This window comes from Mercenaria mercenaria, chromosome 14 (assembly GCF_021730395.1).
Source record: "Mercenaria mercenaria strain notata chromosome 14, MADL_Memer_1, whole genome shotgun sequence".
Taxonomy (NCBI): domain Eukaryota; kingdom Metazoa; phylum Mollusca; class Bivalvia; order Venerida; family Veneridae; genus Mercenaria; species Mercenaria mercenaria.
This window is the reverse complement of record NC_069374.1, coordinates 12,498,723-12,520,393: the sequence shown is the minus strand read 5'-3', so window position 1 is coordinate 12,520,393 and position 21,671 is coordinate 12,498,723. Positions and strand designations below refer to the sequence as shown.

General features: G+C 35.5%; 1 protein-coding gene across 1 annotated transcript; it reads right to left on the bottom strand.

Moving 5' to 3' along the window:
• Window positions 1-5,942: 5,942 nt before the first annotated feature.
• On the bottom strand, window positions 5,943-16,959 carry LOC123526403 (tumor protein p63-regulated gene 1-like protein). The gene is made up of 4 exons (XM_053522956.1): window positions 16,648-16,959; window positions 12,336-12,430; window positions 7,542-7,718; window positions 5,943-6,676 (listed from the first exon to the last, which is right to left on the bottom strand). Exons 1-4 carry the CDS (start codon window positions 16,942-16,944, stop codon window positions 6,319-6,321), a joined length of 927 nt encoding a protein of 308 aa, XP_053378931.1. The 5' UTR covers window positions 16,945-16,959; the 3' UTR covers window positions 5,943-6,318.
• Window positions 16,960-21,671: the final 4,712 nt, after the last annotated feature.

The window sequence follows — 21,671 nt, the reverse complement described above, 5'->3', positions numbered from 1 at the left end:
CTTCAAACGTTATAGTTAGTGGCCATCACATTGAAATTTGTCTCTTCTTGAGCGTGAGGAAATACCATAAATTATACAAAATTTATGAAAAACGGCACGGTAAAAATTGTTTAAAATTTGCAACACAGTGTGAAACATGGTCAACTTTAAGAATATACCAAGCAAATGCCATTTTTTAAACATTACTATTAGGGGTCCAATACCTTAAGATTGAAATCAAAGATGGAGACCAGTCTTGGAATGCTGCCTTTTCATTAGTCAATTTTAACCTTTGGCTTAGAAGCAACCAATGAAATGCTCGAGTATTTATACTGGTTTCCAACTTTAGTTTTATAATCCTTAGACACTGATTAATCAAACTATACATACTGTTATTACAGAACTAGGTATCCATAAATGTTTCATCATTACACACCAAGAATCAAAGCTGTCAAAACATGTGCTAAATATTGACTTCAGTATAGTATAAAATGTTGTCAACACCTTGAAAAACTGCAGCTAAATATGAGACTTTGATTTCCGCAAGATAAAATTCAATACAATAAAATATAATTGATTGCTACATATATCAACATACCATGATTATAAAAGATGAAAGCACAATAGACAAATGACATTCTAGCAGCAGCAGCTATTGTATCTCTCTTATTTTCTTATCAATTTTATAAACATAGCAATCATCTGTCATAGTTGAGCATGTATCTACTGAAACATGGGTATTCATTTCAAATGAAGGACAAAATGCTCCTTTTTGTTAAAGACCTGCTCCAGTCCTACCTTTTAACCTTAAATTGTCACTGAAAAAGCATGAAAATCCTGACTATGAACTATGAGATTAAGTGTGGCACATGGCCGTTAAATGTTACCTAGTGTAATCATGGGCTGCATACACACAATAGAATTTGAACAGCTGCAGAGCAGGGCTTTAAATGGAAGTAAGGCAGATATTTCATCCTATTTTTTCATATATTCTTTAGAATTAGGAAACTACTTGCATAAATTGATGCTCATATGTGTGTGTGACAGTTTTAAACAAGAGGACCATGATGGTCCTGAATCGCTCACCTCTTCCCACATGACCCAGTTTTGAGTATGACGTCGTTTTTTCTATTATTTGACATAGTGGCCTAGTTTTTGAGCTCATGTGACCCAGTTTTGAACTTGACCTAGATATCATCAAGATAAAAATTCTGACCAATTTTCATGAAGATCCATTGAAAAATATGGTCTCTAGAGAGGTCACAAGGTTTTTCTATTATTTGACCTATTGACCTAGTTTTTTAAGGCATGTGACCCAGTTTCAAACTTGACCTAGATATCATCAAGGTGAACGTTCTGACCAATTTCCATGAAGATCTTGTGAAATATATGGCCTCTAGAAAGGTCACAAGGTTTTTCTATTTTTAGACCTACTGACCTAGTTTTTGACCGCACGTGACCCAGTTTCGAACTTGACCTAGATATCATCAAGATGAACATTCAGACCAACTTTCATACAGATCCCATGAAAAATATGGCCTTTAGAGAGGTCACAAGGTTTTTCTATTATTTGACCTACTGACCTAGTTTTTGAAGGCACGTGACCCAGTTTCGAACTTGACCTAGATATCATCAAGGTGAATGTTCTGACCAACTTTCATGAAGATCTTGTGAAATATATGGCCTCTAGAGAGGTCACAAGGTTTTTCTATTATTTGACCTACTGACCTAGTTTTTTAAGGCACGTGACCCACTTTCGAACTTGACCTAGATATTATCAAGGTGAACGTTCTGACCAATTTTCATGAAGATATCATGAAATATATGGCCTCTAGAGAGGTCACAAGGTTTTTCTATTTTTAGATCTACTGACCTAGTTTTTGAGCGCACGTGACCCTGTTTCAAACTTGACCTAGATATCATCAAGATGAACATTCAGACCAACTTTCATACAGATCCCATGAAAAATATGGCCTTTAGAGAGGTCACAAGGTTTTTCTATTATTTGACCTACTGACCTAGTTTTTGATGGCACGTGACCCAGTTTCGAACTTGACCTAGATATCATCAAGGTGAACGTTCTGACCAACTTTCATGAAGATCTTGTGAAACATATGGCCTCTAGAGAGGTCACAAGGTTTTTCTATTTTTAGACCTACTGACCTAGTTTTTGAAGGCACGTGACCCAGTTTCGAACTTGACCTAGATATCATCAAGGTAAACATTCTGACCAATTTTCATGAAGATCCATTGAAAATTATGGCCTCTAGAGAGGTCACAAGGTTTTTCTATTTTTAGACCTACTGACCTAGTTTTTGATGGCACGTGACCCAGTTTCGAACTTGACCTAGAATTTACCAAGATGAACATTCTGACCCATTTTCATAAAGATCCCATGAAAAATGTGACCTCTAGAGATGTCACAAGGAAAAGTTTACGGACGCACGGACGACGGACACCGCGCGATCACAAAAGCTCACCTTGTCACTTTGTGACAGGCGAGCTAAAAAACTGATGCCCAAAAAGTCTGTCTCCTTGAAATGAACAAAAAACAGCAATCCATGAAAAACTAGATTGTGTACCCCTACCAGCCCGGTCATTGTATGCATATTTTTGACTAAATCAAGAGCCATAGCTCCTGTCCATGTGTAATCCCAATTAAAACATATGATGCACAACTTCACATTTTAAATAACAATCCTGTGAGGTTCAATGACTCTAGGTCAGATACTTAAATTTAAAATATGCACATAACACATTCAGATGGACAGATGGATGGACAAGGGCAATTCTAAGTGTCTCCCCAACATAAAAAGTATGTTAAATATAGAAGAAGCCTAAGCATTGGGTATGTTGTTCCCCACCCACTCCCTGTCTTACAGGCGGGAATGTTATAATGCCCCGACTTCCCTTCATTTCATATTTCTAGGCCTTTAAATGATATTATAAGCATAATAAGGTTATGAAAGTAAATTGGATATCAGTAAAAAAAATTGGGATTTCTTACATATTCTTGAGTTTTCACTGATTTTCAACACTGCTTTACTATGCAATGAAAGTCATTTAATCCAATATATATCTACCTAAACCCTGTTTCAAAGCAGACAATCCTTGTTATTTCTTGAGCATAAACAATATTTGAGCCCTGCCATGAGAAAACCAACATAGTGCGTTTGTGCCCAGCATGGATCCACAGCAATCTGCGCATCTGCACAGTCTGGTCAGGATCCATGCTGTTCGCTAACGGTTTCTCTAATTGCAATAGGCTCTGAAAGCGAACAGCTGGTCACAATGCACTATGTTGGTTTTCTCATGGTGCGGCTCATTTAAGCATACACTGAAAATATATAAATTCCTGAATGTAAGTCATTCAAAGGAGTCCACCAAAAGTAAAACTTTTATGAGCATTAATTGTATGTGGGTGCAAAAAAAATGGAATATGCAACAGTAATGTTCATGCAAAAAAAAAATAGAACATGTAAAAGTAACACTTATGCAAAGAATCAGAATATGTAAAAGAAATGTGGATGCAAAGAATCAGAATATGTGAAAGTAATGTGGATGCAAAGAATCAGAATATGTGAAAGTAATGTGGATGCAAATAACCTGGATAAGAAATGGAAAAGTAATTTGGATTAAAAGCTTTTTAAATAACAATTCATATGACCAAAATATTGCTAAATTATATCGAAACTAAAAAATGATTTAAAGAAAGAGAAGAATCACAACTCCTACATACAATATAAAATGTTTGCACAGCTGGTCACAAGTTGTAGTCAAGAGTTCTCTCTCTCTCTGTGTGTGTCTCTCTCTCTCTCTGAGTCTGCCATGAAGGTTAATTATCAGTACAATCTGAAGCTTGTTATTTCAGTATTGTAAATTAAATGCATGGGTCTGTATTGGCAGGTTTAAAGTCTTCCTGATTAGGATCAGGTCCTATGGTAACATTCGGAGCTTTAATGGTAAAGGAAGGACCTAGGTAACCCTCCAGACATTACTTCAGGTAAGGACAGGCACCAGATTGACTCATCAACCTTAAACACTGGATGGCTACCTCACTCAGCGACCAAACTCACTGAGAAAAAAAGGGCAAGCGATTTGAAGTCAGCAACCATAAATATATCAGATATGGAGAGACCTAAATATTGAATACGTTAAACAAAGCACCAACAAAAATAAATGATAAACATAAATGTAACAAGAGCTGTTTGTAAAACACATATGCCCCATCCTCCCCATTGACTGGCTGTGCAATTTTAAGTCCCTTGATCACTATGACCGTAACCTACTGACCCCAAAAACATTAGGGGTCATCTACTTCATAAGCCCGATCATGCTATCAAATTTGAAGATACTAGGTCAAGTGACTCAGTTATTGAGTAGAAACCATTTCCAGGTTCGGGCCTCTGTGACCTTGACCTCTGACCTACTGACACAAAAACCTACAGGGGTCATCTACTTCATAAGCATAAACATGCTACCAAGTTTGAATGTTCTTGGTAAAGAGGTTCTTAAGTGATTGGGTGGAAACTGTTCACTTTACGGACGCACGCCCATACGATTTATGTATTAGGTGGTCATTCCATTGTTTGAAAACAACAGAATGACCACTTAAGGAACAAAAGAATCAAGTGGCTACAGAATGAATACAAAGGATTTCTATTGTCCTAGGTCACACCTCCTACCACCTAAGGTACCAATTGTGTGCTCGGACAGACCGACGCAACCAACAGGTGCAAAGCAATATACCACTGTTACTTCAAAGGGGGGCTTTAAAATATAATAAAGCAAGCACTGAAAAAAATTAAATAAGATGAAATCACTGGTGGAAAAACATTAAAGTTATATGCATTATCACAGATAACAAATTTTGAACATAAATATGGATTTTGTACAACTAACATTACACAGAAATGTATGCCATTACTATAGGAATAACATTATAACCTCTCATTAACAACACCTCTGAAGACTGAACAGTCCTCTACACACGTATTTTCTTCCTCATTAGATGAATTTCTACTTAATTAACGTTGACACACAATAACCTCTTTACAACAGACATATTTTCCCCCCAAATGGTGTTATCTATATAGAGGTTGATAGGTAGTTGACAAGATGACATTTCTGTAATACCAATGCTTATAAATCAACACAAGATTTACTACTCATAAGCGGCATCTTTCACATTTCCAAATGGTGGACACAGGATATAATCTATGTTACCCAAAAAATGAAGTAAAGCAATGACTTTCTGTGAAACAAATGTGCAGAATTACCTCTAATCAATCAGTGTGACTGATCACCTTTAACTACTGTATACAGATCATAAGAGTAGATACATACTATACAGAATCAAAACACTGAGAAACATAGCAACAATTTTCTATCAAAGGTTCTTTCAAATACTATTATGTGTTAAACAAAAACATGGCAAAAAAGGGCACAATACATCAACGGTCATAAAAAATCATTCTAATTCCACAACAGAAGAATAAAGAATTACTATCTATATGAATTCTGTTATTTCCCACAACAGACTTACCAAAGTCTTTAGATAAGAACACAGAGCGAAAACTCATTAAATCCCATCAAATCTCATTTATCAATGGAGATTAGTTCCTTACTGCTTAATTCCTAAGCATCACAGCAACAACTGATCAGTGTGATTGGTGATTTTACTAGAAAACAGCCATCTACGAACCTTTTGTTTCTTTGATAAAGATTATCAGAAGCAAGAAGGTGGTATAACCTCTGACTAGAGTAGAACAAGAAACGTGAAATACTGTGAAAACTACACATCTAAGAAGAGTGAGTGAGTGAGTTGGGTTTTACTTCACTAAGAAGATAAAAACTTTATAATATTGTTATCAAACAAATCTATGAAAAATCTGAAGCAAAATCAAGTCATATCCATACAAAAATAAAATTCTTTATGACAATAAAACAAGAAAGACCCAAAAAATGTTTCTAAGTTTTTTTTCTGAAAAGGTTTACTGATACAAGTACATATTTAAGGAACAATTCGAAGCACACAGTGCAAATACATTGTACAATTTTTTGCCAAAAAAGTGCCTTGTTAACAATAACTGTGTTAAATTGTAGCAAAGATAATAAACACGCTCACAATAGGGCTGGAATGTACCAAAATCTCAGCTTTACAAATGTGATTGTCACATATATACAAGAATCACTTGAAACAACAGGGTATATTATCAGAATGTTACTCAACATTTCTAAAAGAAATAAAAAAAAGATTCCCAAATAAGTACTGCATAATCAAATTCAATCCAAAAAGGTCTTGTTTCTTAGTTTGATGCAAAACATTTTCAAAAGTTATCAGAAGCAAACACCATTTCTGTCCTTGTAGTATCCAAAGCCAGACTGGTTAAAGACTAACGAAGATAAGCTTGCGTAGCTCTGTATCAAAATAGGCCCTTCAATCACCGTAACTTTTTCTCCTGGTCGTTTGCGATTGTACGCTTTACTTACTGCTTGAACTAAGGACTCATAGAAGTCGTCAACATTATATGTAACAGTTTCATTTTCTTTCGGGTTGTAGATCAATGGATGATGAGCCAAAGTGACCCATGGGATAGTTGAACACCAAGGATTCCAAAGCTGTCCAAATGATGGTTCCTGGCATGTATCAAATTTAAACTGGATCCCGCCATGCTGTCTATCACTGGACACAACACTAAAATAATTTATATTTTACATGTTTTAAACGAATTATTGAAATATTAGTGTGATATTATATATATAAACTAAATCATTAAAATGGAAAGAATTTGTTCAAGTGGTATATATAAACTAAATGGGAAAAAAATGTTCAAATACATTGAAAATACATAAGATATCTAGAAATTTGGTTTGTTTTATATATAAGATCAAAATTCTGTGAGTATGCAAGTGCTAAATTTGAGCCTTAAGGATAAGTCTGCATAAAAGATAAAAAAGTTAGGCCTACTTTAACTTACATCATCAATGAATACCCTATATTTATTTTTTATTTAACAACCCACAGTATGGAAAAGTGCAGATCTACATATCAGGGGGCCGTGAATTAGATCCATGGGCGGGGTGTATGTTCTCCATGATGATTTGATAAAAGGCATTGTGTCTGAAATCATTCTTCCTCCATCTCTGATTCATGTAGGGAAGTTGGCAGTTACTTGCAGAGAACAGGTTTGTACTGGTACAGAATCCAGGAACACTGGTTAGGTTAACAGCCCACCGTTACATAACTGAAAAACTGTTGAAAAATGGAGTTAAACCCAAGAAAACACATAAAACATTGATTCAACATCACATTGACACAATTCAGGTCATATGGCGACTTTCCAGCTTTTCATGTTGAATGAAGATCTCAGGTAAGTCTCTCCTGTGTATTGTGCCAATGATGTGAAAGCTAAAACTGCTTAGGGCATCACAGAACACTGCTGGTAGGTTAGACCTCCAGTGTGTGTAGTGTCAATGACCTAATGGCATAAACAAAGAATACTGCATGTACAGTCTCTGATGTGTGTAGTGTCAATGGTGTGAAAGCTAGAACTACTTACGGCATCACAGAATACTGCGGGTATGTGAAGTCTCCAATGCGTATAGTGTCAATGATGTGAAGACTCACTCGTCGAAAGTCTATCACCTTGTTATTGATGAAGTTGAAGCGAAAGATTAGAACCGAATTCTCAGTTAAAATGACAATCTTTTCTCTCTCATTATCCCAGTGATCAATTCTAAAAATGGAAGAAATTGAAATGAAATGAGTCCCTATTTATATCAAAAGGGATAACAACATAAATGGGCCAAAGTCTGAGAAAAGGGCTCTAAAGATATAAACGTGTTCAATATGCAATTAAGACTCTAAAAATGCAGCAAAATAAAGAGAAATGTTAATATTGACAGTTAAGGCATTTATCCACTGTAAGAAATATATTGCTTTTAATACTTCGCGAAAATGTTCTAAATACCAATTTTGTTACATAGAAACATTTGTTCTCCAACAACTCATGATATGGGATAGTCTGTGTTCAGACCGTATGTTTTGTTCACAGGAGATAACTCCTGAGGCAATACAAATTTTGTATCATTATGTCCCTTTTATTCTCAAAACATAGTTACGGATAATCAGAGCCAAGACTGATGAAGTCAAAATATATAAAAGAATTATTTTTTCTAAAAAAAAAGATTATCTAGCCGGTAGCCAGACTAGATATGGGAAGGCATGGACATGTTTTAATGGAACTGCAGTTGTTGCATTTTGTGTAAGTAGCTGTACACTTTTTCTTTAATTGATGGCCGCTTTCTCAGACTCCAACCCAAATAGGCCATCAACACAGGTTTTATCTGTTATGTGGTTTGTTGTGTTCATCTTAAAATTATACTATCCTATAGTTATTACGGGAACACAATTTACACTAATAGTTAATATTTACGCGAGAATTAATGTTTGCGAGATTATGGACCTATAATATAGCGAGAATCAAAACCTAGCAAAAATTTCTGCTTTTGTAAAAATATGTACTGTAGTACATATTTATTTGGGTTTTACGGCGCACCAACACAGTATAGGTTATACGGCGCCAAACAGGACTAAAAATTTTGGTTTCATATCTCATTTACATCGAAATAAAAACATGAGGTATGGAATCAAAATTTGTATACCTGCTGAAATCAGAGTTACAGCAAAACCAAGTGTTAAGACCCTATCAGTCGCCTCTTACAATCATGCAAGGGTAAGACAGTGGTTCTAATTCTTTTCATACACAAATCGTCCCAGAACCACATGGGGCTTTTACAGTACATGTTGCAATACAAATCAGCTGGCTGAATAATGGCGAACACTGATTCGTTGAAACCACTCCCCATAGTAATAACAAGTGTGCATGCTCACCATTGAAATAAATGAAAGAAATGTATCAGAAGTTTGTCTCGAGATTCTTAAGAAACTCTTTAAGGAAGGAAACAACTGACAACAGGCATATCAATATCACAATAACTCCGCCCCAGCTTGACACAGGTGAGCTAAAAGAATTGTCAAGAAGCATGAAATTGACCAGTCGCCACCTGTCAATCAAACTTATCTATGATCCAATCAGATAACGATATTTAACAAACACGTGTGTACCACTTATCGCCGCCATTTTCCTTCGACAAGCTGGTTGTCGAGGTTAGCAGATAAGGAAGCATCTGTCTTTAAAATCTAGTTAAAACTCTGTTTTATTGCTAAACTGTTAAGTGAAGTTATAGTTGTGCAAGTTATTTCTTTCTCTTAACCAAAAGGAAGTCTCCAGAGACATGCAGACTCTGGCCTTTTTATAATAAAAAGCACCTATATCAGCTGAAGATGAATAAACTTGAGACCTTAAAACTTACATCAAATTTAAAAGATATTAAATGTATCACCATATTCGATGTATTTATACCATATAATATAACAAAAGCTGTCAGTGGACAGTAGGCTCGACTATTCTCAGTGCTTGATAGTATAATATAAGCTCAGTGCTTGATAGTATAATATAAGCAATGAGTAAAACTTTAACATTACAATAAGCATATTCTAAGTAGAAAAGGGGCCATAATTCAGTCAAAATGCTTGACAGAGTTGCCTCCTCCTTTTTACTGGGGTCATGATGGTAAACAAGTATGCAAAATATGGAAGCAATATCTCAATGGACTTTGAAAATATTTGGGGTGGTATGCAAACTTTAACATTTATTCTAAGTCGAAAAGGGGCCATAATTCAGTCAAAATGCTTGATAGAGTTGCCTCCTCCTTTTTACAGACTGGGGTCATGATGGTAAACAAGTATGCAAAATATGAAAGCAATATCTCAATGGACTTTGAAAATATTTGGGGTGGTACACAAACTTTAACAATGATTCTAAGTCGAAAAGGGGCCATAATTCAGGCAAAATGCTTGATATAGTTGCCTCCTCCTTTTTGCAGACTGGGGTCATGATGGTAAACAAGTATGCAAAATATGAAAGCAATATCTCAATGGACTTTGAAAATATTTGGGGTGGTACGCAAACTTTAACATTTGTGTGACGCTCACGCTAACGCTCATACTCACGCCGGGGCGAGTATGATAGCCCCCCTATTCTTCGTATAGTCAAGCTAATAAAAAGTGAACTCTGCACTTGAAGAAACTGCTATTTGGCGAAGACAAAAATAAATTAGTGCGAATATTTACAAAATTTATTAATTCCAAATAAACTAAGGTACTTATTTTGTGAATGTACAAGTATGTTCAATCGCCAAATAATAAGAAATCGTTGGGTCGGCAACCCTATTTTCGTCAAATATTTAGTGTTTTATTTTTTTCTTGAAAGTAATGCTCTACCTATGCAAGACTTAATGAAGATTTTAGCTTTTAGACATTAAAAACTGTTATTGATATAATAACGAAATACCGCTCAGTTTTTCAAATACAGATGGAGGTTTGAAATGTTGAAGAATTTAAAAAGAATTGGCTTCATAATGAAATCGCAAAAGAATCCCTAAACTCGTGTGAATTCCGCTGGAATACCAGTGATTGTTTCGAGTGCCCATACCTACCCCCTATAAATACAACTGAGCAAGTTCATCAACAAGAGCTGTCAGTGGACAGCGCGCTCGACTATTCTCAGTGCTTGATAGTATAACATAAGCAATGAGTAAAACTTTAATATTACAATAAGCATATTCTAAGTCGAAAAGGGCCATAATTCAGTCAAAATGCTTGATAGAGTTGCTTCCTCCTTTTTACAGACTGGGATCATGATGGTAAACAAGTATGCAAAATATGACAGCAATATCTCAATGGACTTTGAAAATATTTGGGGTGGTACGCAAACTTTAACATTTATTCTAAGTCGAAAAGGGGCCATAATTCAGTCAAAATGCTTGATAAAGTTGCCTCCTCCTTTTTACTGACTGGGGTCATGATGGTAAACAAGTATGCAAAATATGGAGGCAATATCTCAATGGACTTTGAAAATATTTGGGGTGGTACGCAAACTTTAACATTTATTCTAAGTCGAAAAGGGGCCATAATTCAGTCAAAATGTTTGACAGAGTTGCCTCCTCCTTTTTACAGACTGGGGTCATGATGGTTAACAAGTATGCAAAATATGAAAGCAATATCTCAATGGACTTTGAAAATATTTGGGGTGGTACGCAAACTTTAACATTTGTGTGACGCTCACGCTAACGCCGGGGCGAGTAGGATAGCTCCCCTATTCTTCGAATAGTCAAGCTAAAAATAAGTGTTCATGCCACTTTTAAATTTCAGTTTGATAGCCACAAAAGAAAAGCAGTTTGTATACCCGAAATGAATTAACACAAGTAAAGTTGAATGAATAAATAAATGATATCAATAATTTAGAAGAATTAAGGAAATGTGAATAAAGTGGCAAAAAGTATATTAATCCGGACGTAAATCTGTTCTATGCAACACTTTAGTAGTATTTCCTTTGAGCGGGTACATTTGAAAACGTTATATAGTTGAAATGAAGTATAGAATTTAAATTTTGAGGACATACGAAAATACAGTATAGAATTTCAGATTATAATTTGAGAAATATACGAAAATACAATATACATTTTAGAATTTGAGAAACATGTGAAAGTGAAGAAAACTAAAACTCAACGTGGAGTCTTAGGGAAACATATGATTTTCGAATTACCAACTATAAAAGTAATGAAGTAGATAAAGACCAAACACGCTGTCAATTTCAAAATTTACTATAGTTCCAACATTTCAGCTACATGCCTTCATCAGGGAATAATAATAATAAACAACTTTAACTTTTTTCAACTTTAAAAGTCAAATACCCGCAGCCTCTAACCTTAATAGTGTTATATCCGTCCCGAATCTGGAACGATTAATACATATTAGACCTTCCTGATAAAACTGATAATGACTAATCAGCAAACTTATAAGTTATAATGATCTTTTGTAAGAAAAGAAATATTAGCCGACATCGTAAGGGACATCATTTCAGAATTATCGTATCCGTCATTTTGAAGCTTGTTTGTTGGAGGTTTTGCATTTCCAGACCACATGATCTAAGAGGAGGAGCGATCGGACGTTTGGCGACTGGTCAATTCTAAACCCTTACCCTGATAAATTTCTATAATGAACTTGTCCATCTTTCAATTTGGACAGTATCATTAACTGTTTTAAAAGGGGGTGCATACCAAACAGATAATAAATGAATGGCGAACAGTGCAGATCTTGATCAGACTGCACGATTGTCGAACAGTGCAGATCTTGATTAGACTGCATGATTGTGCAGGCTGATCATGATCTACACTGGTCGCAAAGGCAGAATCAGTCGTGATAAGGGTTAAATATTCTAGAAACGTACTCTGTCAGCAGCCAGGTTCCGGTAATATTGCCATCTAAGTCTGCCTTGTATTCCTTACTTTTACATTTTCCTGCTGCCTCATCTAGTGCAGTCTCCTGAAATGCATACATGATACAAAAGGCTAATTTTGCATGTGAGCAATTTGGTCAGGAATAGTTTCTGATAAATTCATTATTACTATTCAGTATTCACCTGTGTTTCATTTCCGCTACCCTTTGCCAACGACTTAAATTTCTCTCAATCCTTAAAAAAATTCCACACAAAATTTCTTCAACAGAAATCCTGAAAGTGAAGTTTGGGTCTGGCAAACAGACTGACATAGCAATTTATGGCTTGTTAGTCACAACCTATATTAAGCAGCCAGTCAAAGGAGTGGCACAATAAATTATGGCTGCTTAAGACAGGTGGCTGCTGAAGACAGGTTGAAATAAATAACAACACAACAAACAAGAGCTTTCTAATAGCAGTACACTCAACTATTTAGGTAAAGTTTACTCTGTTCCGATTGTTCAGTAATGTAAACAAATCCTAGATCTGAAACTCGGCCTTTCTAGTGCGCTGTCAACATGAGCTACATAAATTACTGAAAGGAAGTGTCTAAAATAATTACATAATTAAATAATACACTGTTTTCACTGGATTTTCAAAATTAAAACAATTTTGAAATACTTACAATTTTCATATTTTAGTATTTAAATATTTCTTAAATGAATAACTATTTCAAATGACATTTAACTTCAATAGCGGCAGTGTGATGTTCAAAACTTTTAAACCTTTCCATTCATCAATTTTTTTTTATAAATTTGTTTTAAGAATTAAAGTTTAGGCCGAAAAACATCAACATATGGACGTGCGGTGATCAATGTTTTATCATTTCTAAAAATAAAATATCAACAGATTTGTATACAAACACGATCTCATTCGTTTTTAATATTGACTGAAAAATCAGTAATTTATTAGAGACGATGAAAAATTTACTTTGGTATGTATTCACACAATATTTTGTTTACAGAAAAGTATTGATATCTTAAGTAAATAACAGTTAAAACTATATAAAATCATTACTTATTCATTAAAAAATCAATTACTGGACTGCTAGAAAATACCCTAAGGATTTGCTGGACAACTAGAAAATACCCTAAGGATTTGGTAGCAGTCCAGTAACTGGACCGCTAGAATGCAGGCTAGGCGTTCGTTTACCAGACGTCTAGCCACTTCCTTATTGAAAGCATACCTGTCAAGTTTCCAAAATATGAAAGAGTGAGATTTGTGCCAGTCGCAAGCAACGAGTGGGGGTGGGTGTGGGAGGGGGTGTCCCCCTCCCCCACCTCCCAAGAATTTATTTTTTTAAATATACATGAAGATATGCATTCTGGTGCTTTCTGAGACCATTAATATGAATTTCAGGTCCACCCTTTTTTGCCTTGCTTTAACACATTCTATATGGAAAACACATGATTTTTTTGTTTAATTTTATTTCATGATAGATCTACAAGAAAATTTAGTTTTCTAAAAAACAACAAAAAAAATAATGTGATTATGTCAGTGAAACTGTTTTGAGTTTTTATTACAGCCGTGATATAAAATGTATCTATGAACCTAAATGTTTAATACAAAAATGTCTCACTGATCTACATATTCTACTTTCGATTTGAAATGTACTTTCGGTTTGAACCTGCACTGGAAAAACGGTTGTGCATACAACTTACTTCCTACATAGCTTGCAGAAAGCAAAACTAGGTCCATTGTCTGCTTTTCTAAGCCAAGGAAATTCCAGTTCCCATGCGTTGTTATATTTTGACGAATAATTCTTCTTTTTTATGGCATCTTCATGTTTTTTTTTAGTGTTGGTCAAGGTCAAGTACGCGAATGGTTCTAATACTTTTCCGACAATGCAACGTCCACGAATAGCATAAATAGTAACCAGTCAGTCAATATCAATGATTTACGCAATTGGCTCATAGTCATACGGAAACTAACGCATCAATTTGATTGGTTTTGTTTGTTTGTTTTGGGTTTAACGCCGTTTTTCAACAGTATTTCAGTCAGGTAACGGCGGGCAGTTAACCTAACCAGTGTTCCTGGATTCTGTACCAGTACAAACCTGTTCTCCGCAAGTAACTGCCAACTTCCCCACATGAATCAGAGGCGGAGGACGAATGATTGCAGACACAATGTCTTTTATTAAATCGTCACGGAGAACATAAGCCCCGCCCGGGGATCGAACTCACGACCCAGCGATCCGTAGACCAACGCTCTCCCTACTGAGCTAAGCGGGCGGGCTTACAATCTCTCTTGGGAAGCTTCGGTTAAAGCAAAAACTGGCCAGAACCAGTTTCGGCAGGTCCGTTACGTAATCAGTACATTGAAAATGACACTTGACATATGTTTTCTGTTTCTTGTTGTCTCATCCTGTCTTAAAATAACGATGCCAGATGGCAAATTAGAGAAAATAAGTGGTCCACAAATTTTATGGTCTGATTTTTTAGAAAGCGTGATAAAATGCTCCAAATTCGTTAAGTCGTGATCAAACCTTGAATTCGTGAGAATCACGATTCAAGCGTCAGACTTGACAGGTATGTTGAACAGGTCCCAGAAAGGTCACAAATTAGCTATATAGCTAAATCTAGCTATATATAGCTAGAAATAGCTATAAAAACAATAAATTTTGTTTAAAATATGTGAATATCAAATATAAAATAGTTATTATCCCATTCAAATGGTTTATGAGACAAAAGACAAACACAAAGAACGGAGATCTATGCAGTTTCACTTTCAATACATGTTGCGAATTTCTGCGATTAGTCATTAATAAATTTGTCTTATACTACGATGATTATCATAAGTGAAAAATTCAGTGATGATTTATCGCAAAATACTGCCACATTTATTGAAAAAGATCTTGCTTTTGTGTTATTGTCTTTCATCTTAATATAAACCTTTTGGACGTGATTATGGCCATTTTGCATCTAATTTTGACATATTTTGCATTATTGGTATTGGTTTTATAGCTTCTTCTAGCTATATATAGCTAGATTTAGCTATATAGCTATTTTGTGACTTTTCTGGGACCTGTTGGAAGTATCATTCATCAGTTATTTTGGTTGAACTAAGGTAGTTCTTGAAAAAAAAAGTGATTCGATATACCTGTTTTAATTTATAACATACACCAGAATGTTATAATGGAGTCTAAGGGAAATTCTAACACGATCCGATTCATTTTCCTATTAAACAAAGAAGGCAGAATGCAGTGAATTATTATACAACAAATCACTGTTCTGACGTCACAATTATTACGTCATGGCGTCTAACGGCACAGCGGCGCGCTGGAAAAGAAACCGATTGAAAACGGGCAAATATTTATTGATTGTCATCAAGGATGTACTTAAAAATCCTTGGTAACGTGTTAGAATCGAAATAATATATCTCATTTAGTGATTTGCTCTTGAATAAATCATTGTTTGTCGTTCAGATGCGTAGTATTATATCACCCGGGCTGCGCCCTCGTGATATAATTCCTTCGCATCTGAACTCCAAACAATGATTTATTCAATGACAAATCACTGGATGAGATATATTATTTCTTAAATAATTGGTGGTCTCTAAAAATTACTAGGAATACTGGTACTGATGATAAACCCGAACAGAAAATGAAGTCTTTTACTTGTAACTTTTTTATTTCTGCAAATTGTAATCAATGGTCGGTATCAAAATAAAGCTTAACATTGGCTGAAAACTTTACATAATTCAAATTTATATTTAGTAAGCAAACTCACACGAAGTGAGGCCCTGAAAGGGGTTTGTAAAATGGGGACTGTATGAACGTTGACTGATGATAAATTCGACCACTTTGTTATTTACAAAATTTTCTTCCTATTATTATATTGAAACTTTCTCAAAAAGCTGCAACAGCCATTCCTGATCAAGTAATGAAAAGTGACCAAATGTCAGGCCTTCATGTTTCGGCAGTGAGCATGCGCAAAAAACACCCTCTTCCCCAGTAATTTTGGATAATTATTTTTTATACAAATAAATGTAAGTCATTTATTTAAACAAAATATTTACCAATTTTTTTTTTGTTTACACCAGTTAATGTTGTAAGTGGAAACCATTAGATGGTGTGTTCAATTTTATAAGTAACCGATTGCAATCGAATATTTCCAAGGCGGTCGGCTTTATCATCTGTCCAGATTTATCATCAGTACCAGGATAAGTCTTATTATCCAAAAATATTCACATCCGAAAAATGAGGCAAATACATGAAAATCAATAAAAATTTCAATTCATTAATTAAACAGCTATGGCAACTTACTTTGTAGCAAAAGTATTGTTCGGACATTTTCTCCGATTTATAGCCCCCAGCCTTCAGTGACGTTCTGCTAGATGTACTGCGCACGGACTGACGTCCGATAGTAGAACCCGGACGGTTTCGATCGAAACGCGGTCCAGCAAACTCCACCTCTGCTTCGGCATGTGGCTGAGCTCCATCTCCATTTATTTCTAAAGTAGCTCCGTGAAAATGGTCGTCTTTTGGTTGTTTGTCATCATCTAGGTGAATTTCTGTCGCGTTTTGCGTCGTTCCAGTTGTTTCCCCAGATTTTGCCTCCATCTTGGAATTTTGCAATAATACGGTATTACTTCCCTTGATCTATAGTTTGTTTCCAAATCTAATAAAATTATGATGCACTTATTTTGAAACAGGTAAAGTGCAATTTATTACGAAACGGTATAGGGAATGACTGTTGACAGTAAATATATACTTATAATTAAGAAAAAAGAAAACAAACAAACAAAAAAACCGAAACACAGTTCTTTCAGCGACAGTGCGAACCTGAAAACGACAGGTGAAAAGATCTTTTCATGAACATATTCAATAACAAAAAGCTTCCTTCCTTTCTTTCTCCTTTCTTCCTCACAGAAACTTGGAGGTCAGGCCACACTCCCTCTTTGACCCTGGCAAATTCAGCCAGTATTTTTAGCCTTTTATAATCAGAACACATAATAACACAGAATATCTCCTAATGCCAAAGGGAAAACAGGCTAATTCGGACCATGGCTGATTCAGCCACGGTCCGAGTCAGCCTGTATTCTGCCAAAGGTCACTATCGGCATAAATGGTGTTCAGAAACTCATCTCTTCCCTTAAAATAGACAAAGCATGTGGTCACGATGGTCTAAAGCCGATCCTTCTTGAAAATCTTAGTGAACAAATCTCACCACTAGTCACTAAGCTCTTCCAAAGGTCCCTTGACACGGGCACTAGCTATTCCCAGCTGACTGGTCTAAGGCCAATGTCACTCCTCTATTTAAGAAAGGCGACAAAAGCAATCCTGCAAATTACCGGCCTATTACTCTAACTTGTATTCGTTGTAAGTTACTGGAACACATTATAACCTCTAATATTACCAAGCATTTCCAGGTTAACAATATCCTCTATGACATACAGTATGGGTTGAGAGAGAAACTGTCATGGGTCATGGGTCATGCGAAACTCAGTTACTCGAACTTGTAGAAGATCTATCTCGAAACTTAATTCAAGGCCACCAGACGGACTTAATCCTTCTGGACTTCTCAGCATTCGACAAGGTTAACCATCTGAAACTTCTGAAAAAACTTCATTAACATGGTGTTCAGGGCACCACGTTGCTATGGGTCAAGTCTTTCTTGATTGGCAGGCGCCAATCCGTCCTTCTGAATGGTGAAGCATCAGATGAAGTTCCAGTAATGTCCGGAGTCCCACAGGGCTCCGCCCTAGACCCCCTTCTGTTCTTACTCTACATAAATAACCTGCCTGAAGATCTGATTTCACAGGTCCGTTTATTCGCCGATGACACTGCTGTAACTGTAAATAGTTCTGCCCAGAAAAACATCCTCCAGCAAGACTTGAATAGGTTACAGTTATGGGAAAGTAAGTGAGACATGGAGTTTAATCCATCAAAATGCAGTCATGAACATAACAAGGTCAAAAAACCCTTTCAGATCAAAGTTTATACTCCATGGCCAAGTCTTGGAAACAGTTCCTGATGCAAAGTATCTTGGGGTCACTATATTCTCAGATTTTAACTGGAATAAACACATCAATTTAGTCACGTCCAAAGCTACCCGAACACTTAACTTCATTAAGCGAAATATCCCATGCAAAAACCCAAAAATTCGGGAAGTAGCTTATAAAGCTCTAGTCAGGCCACAGCTGACTGGAATATGCTAGCTGCGTCTGGATCTATAGCCCATATACCCAACATAACATTCACCAGATCGAAATGATTCAGCGGAGGGCAGCGCGATGGGTTAATCATGACTACTCCCCTTACAGCAGTGTCACAAACATGCTAAATCAGCTGAGATGGCGTACCCTTGAAAATAGGAGATCTGATTCACGCCTCCTTACATTCTACAAAATAGTGAATGGTTTGGTTGCTGTACCACTTCCTCCTTATGTCAGCCCCCCATCCCGTCTAATAAGACATGTGCATCCCTACTCCTATACCCAGATCCTCACTCCTGTAATAACTATAAGTACTCTTTTCTTCCAGCCACCAAAGTGCTTTGGAATTCCCTTCCAGCACAACTTGTGCAAACCCCACCCTGAACCAGTTTAAGCAGGGTGTGACCAAACTTGCAAACAATGCTTAACATGATAGACCTGCTTTTAAACTGATTTTATCTGTAAATTCTTCTTGTTTTTTTAACACTATCAGCTGTATTTCATGCTTGCAATACACATCGTTTATTACTTTTATTCTCCTGTCCATTCTACTTTTAAATTTCTTGTACAGGCGCGCAGCTGCACGTTATACTCGAAGAGAGGCGTGATGCAGTATACTAGTATATAGATATATAGATACATACTGAGCATATGTCCCGATCATTAATTTATGTTTTGTTACATATTCAACATGTTTGAAAAATTACCATTTAGATCTACTATCAATGTAAAAGTACCTTTTAGTGGAAATTTTATAAATGTACAAAAAAAAAAAAAAAAACTGCTTGCCCGATTTAAAATTATTTCATAAAAATATTCACTGGGCGACCCTTTCACAACATGAAAGTTTCATGCAAAGAAGTATTATTTATTTTTTATAGCTCTTTGTTTCATGTTATCATCGAGTTGTCAACAAAACTCATGGCCGTCAGAGCTTAAACTAGTAAAGTTTCAAACAACATTTGCTCCTACACCGCTGGTCCGATTTAGAAATGTTCCTCTACTAAATTTGTTAAAACCATCTCGATCTGGCAAAAATGTTCTATCCGTGCCCTACACGAGCGTGACGTCACTTCCGGGACAGCTGATCTTCAGCCAGCATTTGAACTGTTCAGACGTCTTCTCGTCATCCACGTTCATCATCTATTTTCAGGTATGAATTGTACGTTTTAACTTTTATTCCTAAAGCAAACCATCCAGATACTTTAAAGGCCTAGATCTTGGCAGTAAGTCAAGGGATTCTGTCTTCATTAGCACAGTTAGGGGCTAATCACTTTCACAATATGGTTCCAGTAAACAGGGGTCATTGTTTATTGGAAAGTCAGTCTACCTTCTAATTGTAGATGAAACAGTGTATTTTGTTATCAAACTTTTATTTCATAAATATGTGATAACTATAAAAATTATATATATATATTTTTTTTGCATTTCTTTTAACTCCACTGCACACATCTTCATGGTCTAGTGGGGACCCCCACTGTGCTAATTGCCTTCCAATTACCTACTACTGCATAATCGCTGATAAGCAGCAGATAAGACGGCAGTTGTTTATTGGATTGCGGTGGGGACGGGGGAACATATATAGTAGTCGATCTAGGCCTTTAATGGCGCTTAATTTTCCAAAATAAGTTTGGAAAAATTACATACGATTACCGTATTCCCACTTTTGTTGGAATTCCGGTATAGACTGAAAAAAGTTTCCTTTCCAAGAAACAATGGAGGAATGAATACTGGAAGAAATTTAAATAAATTATGTAAAATAGAATGGTTTAAGTCCAAAGTATAAAAATAATAGATGCTAACTAGATATATCTAGATTTGATGTAAAGGTATAACTTTTTATATTCATATTCACAGGGTGTTGTTATGAGATATGTATCTATTAATGATAGATGCTAACTAGATATATATAAATTTGTTGTAAAGGTATAACGTTTTACATTCATATTCATAGGAGTTTCAACCAGGGTGTTGTTATAAGATATGTATCTAATATTTAATAAAATTTCCTTAATAAAATACTTTTAGTGGGTGATGGAGCAGTAGCATTAACTAAGCTTTATATAGTGCACCCCTTATGAACTGAAGCGTGCAATTAGGACCTTCAGTTTGGATTGTCTGCTAAATTCTGGTCATCTGACCAGACTGAAAAAAAAACAGATTGTAAATATTTGGTGTAGATATACATCAAATCATTCATTCATTCATTTATTCATTAATCCCAAATCTAAGATAGACATGTATAAAATAACTCCAGGCATACTGCCTGCCATATATTCAAGGGATATATTGAGATCATACATTGTTTATTCATTGTCACTTGTATCATTTTGTAAAGTGTTTTTTTTTTTCATATTTTTAAAACATTTTATATGTCCTAAGTTATCTCTTGCTATATCTTTACACCTTTAGTTTTATACAAAATCATACTGCATACACTTGAATTATAATCCTAAAAGTAAATACTGGCTTCTCTTGAAAACTAGTGAACTAATTCTAAATCCATTAAACTTGTTCCAGTAAAAATATTATGTCTGGTGCAGAATTTTCATAGGAAATATGTATCTTAGCCATCGTGCAAAACTTTTGTATTTACCACTCACCATACAAGAGTAGACACATGAGAACTTTTAATTGTTAGCTATATTCCTCTGTCATACACACTGGCTAGCAAAAAAAATAAGCTTAAAGGAGAAGGCTATGTTGTGTTTATCTTAACGCAGTTCAAATCTTAAAAATGAGTCATGGGCGCTTAGATATTTGATCAAAATGATGGCCATTTACTTGCCATAGCAACAAAAACAAATGGCTGATTTATTAAATTTTTACCAGCTATTATAAAAGAAATTACTATGCTTTACATCTTACACTCGAGAAACATTAATCTGTTTTAAAAGTTACTTGCTAAATATAAACAATTTAGCAATGTGTAGATGACATCATAAACCAACCATAATGGCTGCTTCTATGATCATCCATTTTCTTAAATTTCAAACTGCCATATCTTTTTAAATAGTGGTCCTATATGAAAGACTTGAGGATGGCTTTCATATAACATTAACATGTCAAGCATTACTTGCCTTTTGATTGTGAATGGTTACAATTAGCTGAAAGATTCCAGGAGATTTGGAA